The sequence below is a fragment of the Maniola jurtina genome, chromosome 13 (genome assembly GCF_905333055.1).
Source record: "Maniola jurtina chromosome 13, ilManJurt1.1, whole genome shotgun sequence".
Classification (NCBI taxonomy): domain Eukaryota; kingdom Metazoa; phylum Arthropoda; class Insecta; order Lepidoptera; family Nymphalidae; genus Maniola; species Maniola jurtina.
The window spans coordinates 4364192-4380107 of NC_060041.1; the positions used below are offsets into that span (position 1 = coordinate 4364192).

The window sequence follows — 15916 nt, forward strand, 5'->3', positions numbered from 1 at the left end:
GTGTGGCGAGTGCTCTAATAAAAAAAGTAAAAATAAAAAAAATAAAAAGTCATAACAAAAACACGTGAGAAACTGAGAACAAGTTGTATAGAATTTTTATTTTATTTTACGGATATTAGTGAGCTTTATTAAAATAGTGATTGTTACAATAAACAGACATATCGCGGGTTATAATGGGTCGAAAAAGATACAACGCTAAAGCCCGTCAAGTAGTCAAAACCAGCATCGACGACTCCCAGACGAATGAGGTAGGAACTTAATTTTGTTTTTCGATTGAAATCAAAAAACATTTTATTAAATTGTCTTAACTAGACAGTGCTCGCGACTTCGTCTGCATGTATTCGGGGCTACTAAAATATTCCGTGGGAATTTCGTTTGATTTTCTGGGTATCATAATATTCTGCGTTTCCAGGATGCAAGCTATATTTGTGTAACCAATGAATTAATTTTGTGAAATTTGTCAAGATCTGCTCAGTTTTTGAGCTGTAAAAAAGTAACAGACAGATAAACACATTCACATTTATAATGTCAAAATACGGAAGTATGGATATGTATCATATTTTATATACTAACTGTATGGGTGAAATGCTTACTTAAGATTTAAGAATCCATTTCAAGTTTGAAAAGTGTGTATATTCCTAGAGAAAAAAAGGAAACCATATAGGATCACCTTTTGTGTGTCTGTCTGTCTGTCAAGACCTGTCAAGGAATCAAAACCTATAGAGTACTTCCCACTGACTAAAATTGGAAGATAGCAATGTGTTATAGCACAAGTAAAGGGAAACACTGTGAATTTGTGGTTAGATCACCAAAAAATTAAAGTGTTATTTCTTGTACGACCTAGGAAACACTGTGTGCACTTGCGCTTGACTAGTTTTTGCACATAATATTACACTATTACTTTACAATCACAGGTGTTAATTACATACTTAGTGCTTAAATGTCATTTTTTTAGTTCTTTAAGTTAAATTTATTTCATTAATTTTTTTTCAGATAAAACTTGATATTGCAACCAATGAGTATGCCTCTGCAGATACTAGCAATTTGTTGGCATTGCCCTCAAAGAAAAGGCAAACAAAAGTGGTCACAGATAAGAAAGAAAAGACAAGATTTCTCTCGAAAGCTCAGCGTAAAAGGTTGGAGAAGATTGTGGACAAGAAGAAAAAAAAAGAAAATGTAATATTATTATAAAAAAGATTTTGTTTTTAAGATTCCTATGTGAACCTTTAAATTTTTGGGATATAAAGTATCCTTTGTCCTTCTGCATGTTGTTTTAAAGCTATTATCTGCAATATGGCCAATCTTTCCTGAGTAGTACTAGTAGACTTTGGCCTAAACCCTTCTCATTCTTAGAGGAGATCAGTGCTCAATAGTGGGCTGGCGATGGTTTAATCAAGATGATGATGGATGTCTCATATTTTCAGAGGTCAGCACTCCTTGAATCTCTAGCTCTAGTACAAGCAACACCAGAGGAAGTGAAACAATTGACAACAATATCTTCAGTACAAACACTTGGGCTGCGCAAGTTGAATGAATATAACTTAGAGGAAAATGTACAAAAAGCGCAATCAGAGTCGACTGAACAGAAAAAATTTAGTAGCATTGCAGGTAATTTTTATGTGACCTTTCTGCTTCCTGTAATGCAAGTTTTTAATCATAATCATATCCTTTATTTATTTTACTACAGCTAAAAAAGAAGTAAATAGACAAAAACATAAGTCAGCATCAAAATGTGTTTGTTCACAGGTGCTAAAAAGCGATTAAGGTTGCTGAGAATGGAAAACTTAGGTAGTAGTAAAAAGAAAAAGTATGACCCTAACATAATAGATCTTAATGAATCCTCTGATGATGAAAGTAGTTCAGGGTCTGATGATGATGAACCAGAAATCATTGAAAATGACAATAAAAGTGATGACAAAGATGAAAACGAAAGCTTAGATCATAATAATAAAGTTGAGCAAAATGGACTAGAGCCAGTTAAGGAAGAATCTTCAAATACCCAAAAAAATATAAATCAACCAGAAAAACAGATTAATAAAAAGAAAGTAGAAATACTTGAACAAAATGTAACAGAAACCAAAAAACCTGTACTAGAACATACTACAGTACATGTTGAAGTTAAAAGGGACCCTAAAGTGCAGGTGGCAAGGTTGAAATTGCCAATTCTGGGCGAGGAACAGAGGATAATGGAGCTTGTTAATGAGAACGAATTTGTTATTGTAGCTGGTGAAACTGGTATGTAACATCTTTCTTTAACGCCCACTCCACATGTTGGCGCCAATGCTAATACCAACATTGGTCTGTTATTTACGTGAGGCGTCCACAATCCACATATCGACTTTTAATACCAGTTCTGTACCATCAGAATCCACGTGAACTCCTATCTCTTTCTCTCGTTTGCTCCTCCCTCTCTATCTCTCCCTCTATCTCTGTCTTCCTCTCTATCTCTTTCTCATAAGAAATGACATTTACGTGAGTGCCGCCGAACGTGCGCGCCGCCGTAAGCACATTTCTTAGCTTACGCGACCAATCACGGCGTGATATTACTTTTTACAGGTAGTGGTAAAACAACGCAGTTACCCCAATTCCTTTACGAAGCGGGCTACGCAGAGTCTAAAATGATCGGAGTGACGGAACCACGGCGGGTCGCGACCGTAGCTATGTCGGGCAGAGTCGCTTATGAGCTAGGGTTGACGAGCAAGCAAGTGTCGTATCTGATGCGATTCGAGGGCAACGTATGTAAGGATACGAAGATCAAGTTTATGACTGATGGTAAGTGTGACGAAAGGTACAGAGATATTTCACGCACAACAGAGGGAAACGTTTAAGTGCGGAAACCAGCCCAGAGAGAAGAAAGAAAGAAAGTACAGAGATAGCTTGCATACCGGGGACAGACATAGGCTATTTTTGCCCTGGAAGATCAAAGAAGAAGAAGTTCCCATGGGATTTGTAAAAACCCTAAATTGACTTGGGAAATTAGACTTTAGAAATATAAGTAAACCTTTTTGGTCCGGCGACGATTTGCATCCCGGAAAACGAACATTGGCCACTTTATATCCCGGAAAACCGTGCGGACGAAGTCGCAAGTATCAGCAAGTTTCTGTAAATGGTTTAATGTTGTCTGTCCTCCTAGACCCTAGAGGGTCTCCCCCTTAACTCTCTCCCAGGGAGTTAAGGGGGGGGGGGGGGGGGGGGGGGTCCAGTGATGCGCTTACCGGTGCCGTACATGGAAATCCCTGCAATACCCTAATATAGGCCCTATAACCCGCCGCTTAGGGGGGTAGTTTTTTTTTTGTGATGGAGGATGACTTCAGCAATATTCAATATACTATTCATGTCTTCGTTTTCAGGTGTTCTCCTTAAAGAAGTTCAATCTGACTTTCTTCTAAGCAAGTATTCAGTAATAATCATAGACGAGGCGCACGAAAGGAGTGTCTATACAGATATTCTATTGGGACTGCTGTCACGTATTGTACCGTTGAGACGTAAAAGAGGCAGTCCATTGAGGTTGATCATAATGTCTGCTACATTGAGAGTTGAGGACTTTACAGAAAATACTAGATTGTTTAAAGAACCACCGCCAGTTATTAAGGTATGTTTGTCCAGACGTGGGACGCGTGGTATAGTTGAGATAACGCACATCAATCAATTCGGTGAACGACTTTGGAGGTCTAAATTTGGCTTATTTGTTTTCTACTCGGTTCATTATTTCAAAAGTTGTGTGTTTAAACGGTCCTTATTTCCTTACAAATGCTAGAAAAGCATTATATTAATCTCAGCTGAAATAGCAATTAACAGCCTCGTTTAATTTTTCTTTAACTTATGGCCATACTACTTTACACTGGTCTTTTTTCTAGTTAGCAGAGTAAAAATCTTAAGATACACAACATCGTGGGTAAGATATTGGTTATGTAGGATTTTGACCTACTTAAACCTTGGTGGCCACCCTCAGCGCATATTGGGAGGCTCATATGTACACATCTGGCCTAATCAATTGGACTTTGTTTTAAAAAAATCTAAAATGTTTTTTATGTTTATAGGTAGAATCCAGGCAGTTCCCAGTGACGACTCATTTCAATAAGAACACATACAGTGATTATTTGAAAGAGGCTTACAAGAAAACAGTAAAAATACACACAAGGTTGCCCGAAGGAGGTATCCTGATTTTTGTTACTGGACAACAAGAGGTAATCAAAATGTGTAATTCATTAAAAAATCTGGTCAAGTGCGCGACAGACTCGCACATATAGGGTTCCGTACCATCGTACAAGAAATATCACTTTCACGTGCAACACCGCAAGTTAATAACGGACAACGCCACCTATATGTGGCTTATGTAAACTAATTATTATTTGTTTAAGAATACGTTCCAATTTTTTTTTTATATAACCCTAAATTCCTTCGTATTTTTCTGCCAAATTGCATAATTCTTTAGGTTTGGTTCCCTTTTCTAGACAGACAGACAGACATAAACCGAAGTGATCCTATAAGGGTTTTTTCCTTATGAGGTACAGAACCCTAAAAGTAGATTTTTTCCCCCTTCTAAATTAATCTTTCTGGTATATAAGGTCTGTGATGTGAGAATGTGAAATTCTTAATTATTACTGTTGTAAAAAAAATATTTTAGTCTAAAGGTCTTAAAATACAGAAAATTCGCCTCACTCACACACAGTATTTTTTCTTAAATATTATTTGTTATAGGTAAACTACTTGGTACGTAAATTAAAAGCGTCATTCCCGTATCGTAAAGACGTGGACTATTCAAAACTCATCAACAAGAAGACAACTAATGAAGTGGACACTGCATTAGATTCTGAGCCTGAAGACATTGAATCTGATGACGATGAGGTAATAATAAACTGAAATCTGTACACATTAAAAGGAAAAATTGACTTACTGCCATTTCAATGACCCATATCAAATCTCTGGGTATAGAAACTTGAGGGCTTGCATATTTTTTTTATAATGTAATACTTTTTATAATGTAAATTTTACTTTATATTTTTAAACGTTATAGGTAGAAAAGGAAATGAAACGGATACGCAAAGCACGAAGAAAATCTAAGAAAAAAGGCAAAACGTTACCAAAAATCAACTTGGACGATTATGATATGCCTGAAGACGACGGACAGGCAGACTTAGTGAGTGACGGAGACAGCGAGGGACACTTGAGTGATTCAGGTTTGTTGCAGTGATTTTTTTAAGGGATCTATAAGAACGATGTATTTTTAATCGACGCAAAAGAGAGGAGGTTCTGAATCAATGCATATTTTTTTTTTTTTGTAAAAAATCACATAAATCGATTGATCAGTCAAAATCAGGATGACTTTTTGAGATTCCTCAACCAATTTTTTTTAAATTCTTTAAAGGAAGTTGACATGATATTACCATTAATAAATGACTCTGTACTACAAATAACATAGTGATATTGTTATTTTTGGAACAAAAAATCTGAAAACAGCAACCCCATAAAAATAATTTTGTGCTTTGTTTAAAGTTCATAAGTGCACCTGTAATGGACAACCATACTGTAATTAATTTGTACATTTTATAGTCATAACTGTATGGAAGTTGTTGGTGTAAATAAATAAAAGTAAAAAAAAGTTATCTTCAAATATACCTTACAATACTATGTAAAGCACATTGTTTGTCCCTCGTTTGCTTCTATGGGTGCCCCCTTCAAATAAAGTTTTTTTTATGTAATTTTCGGCCGAGAGCCATTAATTTACATGTCTTATGTGAATTTGAAGCCACATGTTCATTAATTAAAAATTTATAATGAGGATCAAAAAGACGCATAAACAGGCAGACAGACCCAAGACAATTTCACCCAAGTACACCTTGCTTCGCTCCGTCAATTATATGCTTCCTTTATAGATGCCGAAGAGGACAGCCTTACGCCTGTGATCAAGTCCTGTAGACAACCTCTGTGGGTTTTGCCCCTTTACTCCATGCTGGGTTCGGCTAAACAATCGCGTGTGTTCGAACCCCCGCCTGTCGGAGCGAGGCTGTGTGTTGTCAGCACTGATGTGGCGGAGACATCGCTCACTATACCCGGCGTGAAGTACGTGGTGGACACTGGCAAGAAGAAGATGCGGTAAGTTTAAAGACCGCTCTCAAGACTAACTCCATCTCTATCTTCCACCCTATCTCCCTCTCTTTTTCTCACTCAAAAAGATATCAAACCTGTTTTATTGTAAAGAACAGTTTTAGGTGATTGCATGACCACGAGCCGCGAGCCTCATAGCTTTTCAGCCTGCGTCATTTTTATGTAAACCTATAAAGTACCTCTTATCCCTCTCTTTCTATCTTATGACATAAGATTTACGCGGGAGACGTCAAAAGGGAGTGCCGCTGTAGCCATAAATCACGGATCACAATTATAAGTGAGTCTGGCCTGTCCTGACTTTCTTGACAAAATCTCCCAATAATCCAGCTCCACTCGAGACCTTATGATTCGCAGCCAAATAACGAACCACAAGATTAAACAGGGAGTTAACCTTAAATTTTTTGTAGGGTATACGACCACACAACGGGCGCAAGTGCCTGGCGTATCGTATGGACGTCGCAAGCGAGCGCGGAGCAGAGGGCGGGCAGAGCGGGACGTACGTCCGCCGGCCACGCCTACAGGCTGTACAGTAGTGCTGTGTTCCAACACGACTGTGTGCCACATTACGAGCCTGATCTGTGTAGGCGGCCTGTGGACGACCTGGTGCTGATGATGAAGTGCATGGGCATTGATAAGGTATGGAAAAAATGATCATTTTCCATTAAGAACCAAATATTTTTAGAGAAACTTCTTAACCGATGTCTTGGGGGCCTAAATAAACGCACCGCATTGGCTGAGTAGCACGTTGTCTTTATGAGTGAGCGAGACAGTTTAACAGTGAAAGTGTATTTCATAACCGACATCCGTACAAATATTATAAATGCGAAAGTCTGTTGGCTAGCTTTTCACAAGCAAATCTGCTTAACCGTTTTTGATGAATACAGAAAAAACTTCCAGCACAGGGAAGGACAAACTATTTTCGTACTGGAAAATCAAAAAGTTCTCACTGGATTCTTGTTTGGAAACTTAGCTTGCACCCTGGTGACGTAAATTGAAGAGTTCTCAAAGGACTTAAAAAAAACTACGGACGGACGAGCGGACGGTAGAGAAACTATACGGATTTTTAAAAAGAAAGTTTCGAATCTGTTTTTTTAGGATTGCTGCCATGATTTGTAGATTTTTGTAAAACTCACTTTATAGCTAGCTATATGTTTCAGGTAGTAAACTTCCCGTATCCCACTGCACCTGACAGACTGCAACTGCGTCTAGCTGAAAAACGCTTAGAAGTATTGGGTATTCTGGAGAAGCCTGAATTTAGGAACAATAGGAGAAAAGATGATGAGGAGGTAAATATTCTTACACTATAAAAAAACCGGCCAAGAGAGACTCGTGCACTGAGGGTTCCATACTTGGGTATTTTTTCCAAAATTTTGCACGATAAATCAAAAACTATTATGCATAAAAATAAATAAAAATCTGTTTTAGAATGTACAGGTAAAGCCCTTTCATATGATACTCCACTTGGTATAGTTATCTTACTTTGAAAATTGAAACATATTAAAAAAAAATTTAAATGATGTGACCACAAATTCGCGGTTTTCAGATTTATTCCTTTACTTGTGCTATAAGACCTTCCTACCTGCCAATTTTCATGACTCTAGGTCAACGGGAAGTACCCTATAGGTTGCTTGACAGAGACGACAGACAGACAGCAGACAGACAACAAAGCGATCCTATAAGGGTTCCGTTTTTCCTTTTGGGGGACGGATCTCTAAAAATCTTCAGATTTTGATTGATCAAAAATATTTTTATCAATCAAAAAAATCAAAATTTATCAATCAAATTTTTAGAATATCAGGGGGCACGGCAGTGCCCCCGCCAAGACGAGCCAAACGGCGGCCGGGGCGCTACGTACCTTTTTCTCGAAGTGTTTCGCCGTATTTTCGACCCGTCATAACTTCGGTCTGGATGACGCTAGAAAGCTGAAATTTTCAGTATAAGGTGTCCTCAGCAAATTTACCAAATATACTAAATATCAAATATCTAGCTTTTATGGTTACAGATTTATTGATACCTAAAATACGCCGTTTTCGTCCCTCACTGATGATCATCACAATTCATAGTCTGTAATTCTAGGGTACTTCCCGAAGTCCTAGAAGGCTGAAATTTGGTATGTAGACTAGAAATTGCATACAAACTACAGGAAAATTAAGAAATTGGCAATGCCCCCCCTCTACTACTCTTATGGGAAAAGCAAATCTGTAAATTCTATCGGTAGAATGCTGATATTTTCAGGATAAGATGTCCTTAGGAAATTGATTAAACGCATTGAGTATCAATTGTCTAGCTTTTATAGTTTCAGATTTATTGACAGTCAAAACTTCTAGTCTGTAATTCTAGGGTACTTCCCGAAGTCCTAGAAGGCTGAAATTTGGTATGTAGACTAGAAATTGCATACAAACTACAGGAAAATTAAGAAATTGGCAATGCCCCCCCTCTACTACTCTTATGGGAAAAGCAAATCTGTAAATTCTGTCGGTAGAATGCTGATATTTTCAGGATAAGATGTCCTTGGCAAATTGATTAAACGCATTGAGTATCAATTGTCTAGCTTTTATAGTTTCAGATTTATTGACAGTCAAAACTTCTAGTCTGTAATTCTAGGGTACTTCCCGAAGTCCTAGAAGGCTGAAATTTGGTATGTAGACTAGAAATTGCATACAAACTACAGGAAAATTAAGAAATTGGCAATGCCCCCCCTCTACTACTCTTATGGGAAAAGCAAATCTGTAAATTCTGTCGGTAGAATGCTGATATTTTCAGGATAAGATGTCCTTGGCAAATTGATTAAACGTATTGAGTATCAATTGTCTAGCTTTTATAGTTTCAGATTTATTGACAGTCAAAACTTCTAGTCTGTAATTCTAGGGTACTTCCCGAAGTCCTAGAAGGCTGAAATTTGGTATGTAGACTAGAAATTGCATACAAACTACAGGAAAATTAAGAAATTGGCAATGCCCCCCCTCTACTACTCTTATGGGAAAAGCAAATCTGTAAATTCTGTCGGTAGAATGCTGATATTTTCAGGATAAGATGTCCTTGGCAAATTGATTAAACGCATTGAGTATCAATTGTCTAGCTTTTATAGTTTCAGATTTATTGACAGTCAAAACTTCTAGTCTGTAATTCTAGGGTACTTCCCGAAGTCCTAGAAGGCTGAAATTTGGTATGTAGACTAGAAATTACATACAAACTACAGGAAAATTAAGAAATTGGCAATGCCCCCCCTCTACTACTCTTATGGGAAAAGCAAATCTGTAAATTCTGTCGGTAGAATGCTGATATTTTCAGGATAAGATGTCCTTGGCAAATTGATTAAACGCATTGAGTATCAATTGTCTAGCTTTTATAGTTTCAGATTTATTGACAGTCAAAACTTCTAGTCTGTAATTCTAGGGTACTTCCCGAAGTCCTAGAAGGCTGAAATTTGGTATGTAGACTAGAAATTGCATACAAACTACAGGAAAATTGAGAAATTGGAATTTCCCCCCCTCTACGCCTCTTATGAGAAAAGCAAATCTGTAAATTCTGTCGCTAGAATGCTGATATTTTCAGGATAAGATGTCCTTGGCAGATTGATTAAACGCATTGAGTATCAATTGTCTAGCTTTTATAGTTTCAGATTTATTGACAGTCAAAACTTCTAGTCTGTAATTCTAGGGTACTTCCCGAAGTCCTAGAAGGCTGAAATTTTGTATGTAGACTAGAAATTGCATACAAACTAGAGGAAAATTAAGAAATTGGAAATTTCCCTCCTCTACGACTCTTATGGGAAAAGCAAATCTGTAAATTCTGTTGCTAGAATGCTGATATTTTCAAGATAAGATGTCCTTGGCAGATTTATTAAATGCACTGAGTATCAATTGTCTAGCTTATATAGTTTCAGATTTATTGGCAGTCAAAACTTCTAGTCTGTAATTCTAGGGTACTTCCCGAAGTCCTAGAAGTCTGAAATTTGGTATGTAGACTAGAAATTGCATACAAACTACAAAAAAATTAAGAAATTGGAAATTTCACCCCTCTACGCCTCTCTATGGGGGAAGCAAATCTTTAAATTCTATCGCTAGAATGCTGATATTTTCAGGATAAGATGTCCTTGGCAGATTCATTAAACGTACAGAGTATCAATTGTCTAGCTTTTATAGTTTCAGATTTATCGACATTCAAAACCTCTAGTCACAAATTCTAGGGTACTTTCTAAGGTCCTAGAAGACTGAAATTTGGCATTAAGTAGGAATTTCAAGAATTATGAACAACAGATAAATAAAGAAATCGGGTCCCCCTTCATCCGCTCGTATATGAGATGCATATCTGTAAAATCTGTTGCTCGAATACTAAAGTTTACAGGATAAGATGTCCGTGGCAGATTTATCAAACGTACCAAGTATCTGTGTTTCCTGAAGTCCTAAAAGACTGAAATTTGGTATATCTGCTTCAAAATTGAGTTGCAAGATTCCACCCGAACAAACATACTTACATACGAGTACATTGCAAGTTGAATAAAAGCTTTTAAAAAAAGAGGTAACGATAGAGAGTGGGCCATAAAAATGATGTACCTACAAGAAATAGATCCAAAAAAAATTAGGGCACCTGCCAAAAAGAAATGAAATCCCACCAAAAACATTTCATGTAAAAAGTTAGCCAAGACTCACAAGTTCATAATGTTTTCACTGTTAAAAAGTTATGAGATCTCTAGTAGAGCCAAGCCCCTAGCTGAGCTTAGATTTGTGCTGGCCATGGGACCTATCCCAAGTCCAAAGTAATATAGCTCTTAAATGTTCTTGACTATATCACATTTATAACAATAAATAACAAATCACTCTACTTACAAGCTCTGATTCTACAAACCCTATATCTTGGTAAAAAAAGTACGGCTTGGCCGTTTAATGTTCGTAAAACTATTACATGACATAACATATTAAACGTTAAAAGTTATTAAACGGCCAAGCCGTCTTTTTTTTACCAAGATGTAGGGTTTGTAGAATCAGAGCTTGTAAGTAGAGTGATTTGTTATTTATTGTTATAAATGTGATATAGTCAAGAACATTTAAGAGCTATATTACTTTGGACTTGGGATAGGTCCCATGGCCAGCACAAATCTAAGCTCAGCTAGGGGCTTGGCTCTACTAGAGATCTCATAACTTTTTAACAGTGAAAACATTATGAACTTGTGAGTCTTGGCTAACTTTTTACATGAAATGTTTTTGGTGGGATATATTCTATTGAAAAGTCATGTTCATAGGGCAATGCTACATTTTTCCATTTATTAGATGTCATAAATTGGCCCTACTATAGAAGTTGGGTGAAAAACAAATTTTGTTTCCAGGTACTGAAAGTAACACAGCTCGGTAAAGCGGTGTCAGCTTTTCCTTTACTCCCGCGATACGGCAAGATGTTGGCCCTCAGTCATCAATTCAACCTGCTGCCGTACACCATTGCTTTGGTATCCGCTCTCACGGTACAAGAGGTAGGTATTGGTGTGCTTATTCATCTCGTTTTAACCACCAAGCCATTAACCTTTCCGGTACGATGCCGTGTAGAAACCAAAAGGTTTAGTAAAAACTACCATACCCCTTCCAGGTTAGCCCACTTCGATCTTAGACTGCATCATCACTTACCACCGGGTGATATCGCAGTCAGGGGCTAACTTGTATGTGAGTACAGAAAAAACGTATCGCCGGTCTTCTACTGAGCAGTTCTTCACTCACATTGAGCATGGGAAACACATGGAACATGGAAAACTCCCATGTTCCATTTGTTTCCTTCATGTCATGTTTTCCTTCATCGTTAAAGCAATAGACCGGGGTCTTACCTCTATACTATACTATGTCACTCAGGCGAAATGTAGCTTTCTATTAGTGAAAGAATTTTCAAAATTGGTTCAGTTGTTTCGGGGAATCCTTCCTACAAACTCGGAACTTCTCTTCTCTTCTCCTCTTGATCTTCTCAGCTGAATTGCAATTGCATGGAACTACAATTATAAAATATAAAGAGTCGAATGCATGTCTGTAGCGCAAAACTCCAAACATCTTGGTTTTTAACGCCCGACCCAAAAAGAGGGGTGTTATAAGTTTGACGTGTGTATCTGTGTATCTGTCTGTGGCATCGTAGCTCCTAAACTAATAAACCGATTTTAATTTAGTTTTTTTTGTTTGAAAGGTGGCTTGATCGATAGTGTTCTTAGCTATAATCCAAGAAAATCGGTTCAGCCGTTTGAAAGTTATCAGCTCTTTTCTAGTTACTGTAACCTTCACTTGTCGGGGGTGTTATAAATTTTTAATTTACACTTGTGTAGGTAATGTCTGGTAAAGCGGATAACTGGCCTGCAACGGGTAACACCTTATTATTGGGTGATCCAGGGGTATTGCTGAGAGCGGTCGGCGCGGCCGAATACTCCTTTGTGAAGGGGGAAGAGGAATTGTTCTGCGCCAAATATGGCTTGAGAGAAAAGGTTTGTAGAATGCACGCAAAAACTACTTGACGCAAAAACTACTTGACGGATTTGGCTGAAATTTAGAATGGTGATAGACAATATCCTGCATTAGCACATAGGCTACTTTTCATCTCGGAAAATCAAAGATTTCCCACAGGATTTTGAGACACCTAAATCCACGCGGACGAAGTCATGGGCATCAGCTAGTAGCTAGTATAGTAGTAGTAGTAGTATAGTAGACTCGCCATTCTTATATTATTGTCATATTTTAACAAATCAACAAAAAACAATATTAAACTACATGTATAAACCTTCCTCTTGAATTACTGTGTCTATTGATGAAAACCGCATGAAAATTCGTTGCGTAGTTTAAAAGATCTAAGCGTACAGATGGACAGACGGCGGGAAGCGACTTTGTTTTATATTAAGTTTGAAATTTATAGAGCGCACTGTGATACTTAAGTCTAAGCAAAGGCTTAGACTTTAGTTTCAGTTAAAACGAGACAGATTCATGCCAGCGGTATAACGCTGTCTCGTTTTAACAGTGTCTTAAGTCTGAGCAAAGTCAACGTGCGCTCTATAGATCTCAGCCTATGTATGTAGAGATTGTCCTAACAGGCTATAAAAGAAATACGTAAGCTGCGCAAACAACTGACATCAGAAATCAATCTCAGCGTGTCAGGGATAGACATGACCATAGACCCCGAAATGAAACCCCCAGACGACAAGCAGGCGAGGTTGCTGAGACAGCTACTACTTAGTGGCTTGGGAGACCAAGTAGGCAGGAAAATTGGACTTGAAGAAGTCAAAGAAGGTAAGTAGTGTTTTTTTTATTTTGTACTAGCTGTGGTCCACGACTTCGTCCGCGTGGATTTGGATTTTCATAAAATCGTGTGAGAACCCTTTAATTTTCCGCAATCGAAAGTAGCCTAGGTCACTCTCCAGGTCTTCAACTATATCGATGTCAAAATCAGGTCAATCGTCGCTCCGTTGCGGTGGGATTGAAGGACAAACCAACAAACAAACATTTTCGCATTTATAATATGGGTAGTGAGGATATAAGCAATGATATGACAAAAATTCAGATTTAAGTAATTAGTTTACTTAAATTACATGTAGATGGCGTTGTTCGTTATTAACTTGCAGTGTTACACGTAAAATTCGTATATTGTATGATGGTACGGAACCCTTCGTGTGCGAGTCCGACTCGCACTTGACCGGGTTTTTTAATGAAGGGAATATTTACAGGCGAAGATAAGCGCAAATTCAAATACGCGTACCACTGCGCGAATTTAGAAGAACCAGTATTCCTGCACTCTGGGTCAATCCTTCGTAAGGTGATACCGGAGTGGGTGATCTACCAGGAACTGTACGAGACAGGCGGCGAGGACAGAAAGAAGATGGTTATGAGGAATGTCGCAGCCATTGAACCAGAATGGCTGCCTGTATACGTACCTCAGCTATGTAACTTAGGTGGGTGTTTTTAAAGGTTTTTTAAAATTCAGATACGAGTTAGCCCTTGACTGCACCTCCTCACCTCACCTGGTGGTAAGTGATGATGCAGTCTAAGATGGAAGCGGGCTAACTTGGAAAGACTATGGCAGTTTGTATTAAACCCACACCCCTTTGGTTGCTCCACGGGATCGTACCGGAACGCTTAGTTGCTTGGCGGCACGGCTTTGCCGCCAAGCAACAGCGCTACGGTGGAACACACATAGATACATACATACGAACAAACGCACGTACCATAATAATTATTTACTCACGATATTGGACTACCTAGTGTGGGTACCATGGGACAGTGAAAAATTTAATGTGTTGTATTTTGGTTCGTAAATATTTTTCATTTTTCAAAAAAAATACATACACACATAGACTGCCGAAATCATAACCCTTCCTTTTAGTTTTGCCGTAGTCGAGAAAAATATTTACTAGCCATCCCTTTCGGAGGTGTGTTTTATTAGACTTTCCTAAAGTCAGTGTTTAAATTTGAATAAACTTTTTCAACAGGTGAACCTCTATCAGATCCTGAGCCTAGGTACGACGCAAAGTCAGGTCGTGTGAAGTGTCATTTCAAAGGAACATTCGGAAAGAGTTCGTGGGAACTGCCTACAGTTGAGATCGACTTTCCCGATAAAATAGAACGATACAAGTAAGAAACTCATATTGTGTATAAAGTCAAAGTCAAAGTCAAAGTCAAAATCATTTATTCCAAGTAGGTACTCCTTTTGGTGGTCGAAATTGTTAAATTTGTACGTAGTGGTGATAATTAATTATGTAACTTAAAACTAAAGCTACTAGGGTTCCAAACGAACCTTACCCTATAACCTATATGTATATTTTATAATACTTTAGTAATTCCTTCACGGTCAAGACTATCAAAAATAGAGCTTTTAATCTATCGCACTATACTTACTTGATGCTTTAAAATACCTCGATTAAAGATGGCGGCCTCAAAATGGCTGTTCTGTTTGGCGGCCAATTTACTTTTGAACTTTATCTTGTTTTTCACCTGGGAACTTCTTTCACAGATGGTTTGCAAGATTCCTACTGGAAGGCACAGTGTTTCCGAAACTCAAGAAATACTCAGGCTCATTACTGTCCCCGCCGTCAACGATGGTCAAAAGTTGGGCAAAACTTCAGCCAAGGACAGAAATTTTGTTGAAAACTTTAATATCAAGACGAGTTGGTACTAGAGATCAGTTGGCAAACGCGTGGACAGAACAAAATACCTGTAAGTTTGTAATGTTTTTAAATAATGGATTTATGGGTTGTTATACAGTTTGGTTCACGTAAAAATACCGTTGATCTTATACCTGCGCAGTAGGCGATTTACATGAGGTTTTTGTTCAGTATGAAGGTTTAGTAAGATTTTACGTCTCACCAAACGTTGATAAAATTCGAGCGTCAAAGCTCTTCAGGGTTAAAGTAAAATGGACCTTAATTGCCTTGTTTTAAAACTTTAGTTCATCCTGTATCGAGTCACATCCGTAGTCAGTGTTCCAAACCACACGAAATTATAATCGGCGGTACTGAATTTTTGACATTAAATCAAAGAAATTTAGGAGCATTTTACTCTGTCAAGTTATTATATCTCACCTAAGCATACTATGCGTATGCACAGAAATACCCCCCACAGTTTTACAAAACACATTTTACCTGAAAATAGCTGTAAACTTTTTTTTCACAGATTTGCTGGATGAATACCTGAAATGGGTACCCGAGTCGGCACATAATGAAGTCACGTTGTATTGGCCACCATTATAAATAGTATATAAGCATTTGTTATGTAAATAATTGTAAATTGTTTTGTAAATAAAGATATTATTTTAAAAACGATGACGCTTTTAAATTTTAAAAGTTTTTTTTAATAAT

At 37.7% G+C, this 15916-nt stretch overlaps 1 protein-coding gene across 1 annotated transcript; it reads left to right on the forward strand.

Annotated features, from left to right (window-relative positions):
* The first annotated feature begins 20 nt into the window (after positions 1–20).
* On the forward strand, positions 21–15878 carry LOC123871161 (probable ATP-dependent RNA helicase kurz). Its single transcript, XM_045914788.1, has 19 exons — positions 21–248; positions 994–1176; positions 1425–1608; positions 1747–2235; positions 2557–2772; positions 3351–3592; positions 4041–4187; positions 4702–4848; positions 5018–5180; positions 5877–6096; positions 6516–6744; positions 7266–7394; positions 11435–11575; positions 12404–12559; positions 13160–13355; positions 13790–14014; positions 14552–14693; positions 15073–15275; positions 15732–15878. The coding sequence occupies exons 1-19, from the start codon at positions 174–176 to the stop codon at positions 15806–15808; spliced, it is 3564 nt and encodes a 1187-aa protein (XP_045770744.1). The 5' UTR covers positions 21–173; the 3' UTR covers positions 15809–15878.
* The last annotated feature ends 38 nt before the right edge of the window (positions 15879–15916 follow it).

What these genes read in the sequence shown, in the direction of transcription:
- LOC123871161 (XM_045914788.1), top strand. Translation starts at nt 174, where the DNA reads ATGGGTCGAAAAAGATACAACGCTAAAGCCCGTCAAGTAGTCAAAACC. An exon ending in AAAATTTAGTAGCATTGCAG is followed by an intron (nt 1,609 to 1,746) that starts GTAATTTTTATG and finishes GTTTGTTCACAG; the next exon opens with GTGCTAAAAAGCGATTAAGG. An exon ending in GGGACACTTGAGTGATTCAG is followed by an intron (nt 5,181 to 5,876) that starts GTTTGTTGCAGT and finishes CTTCCTTTATAG; the next exon opens with ATGCCGAAGAGGACAGCCTT.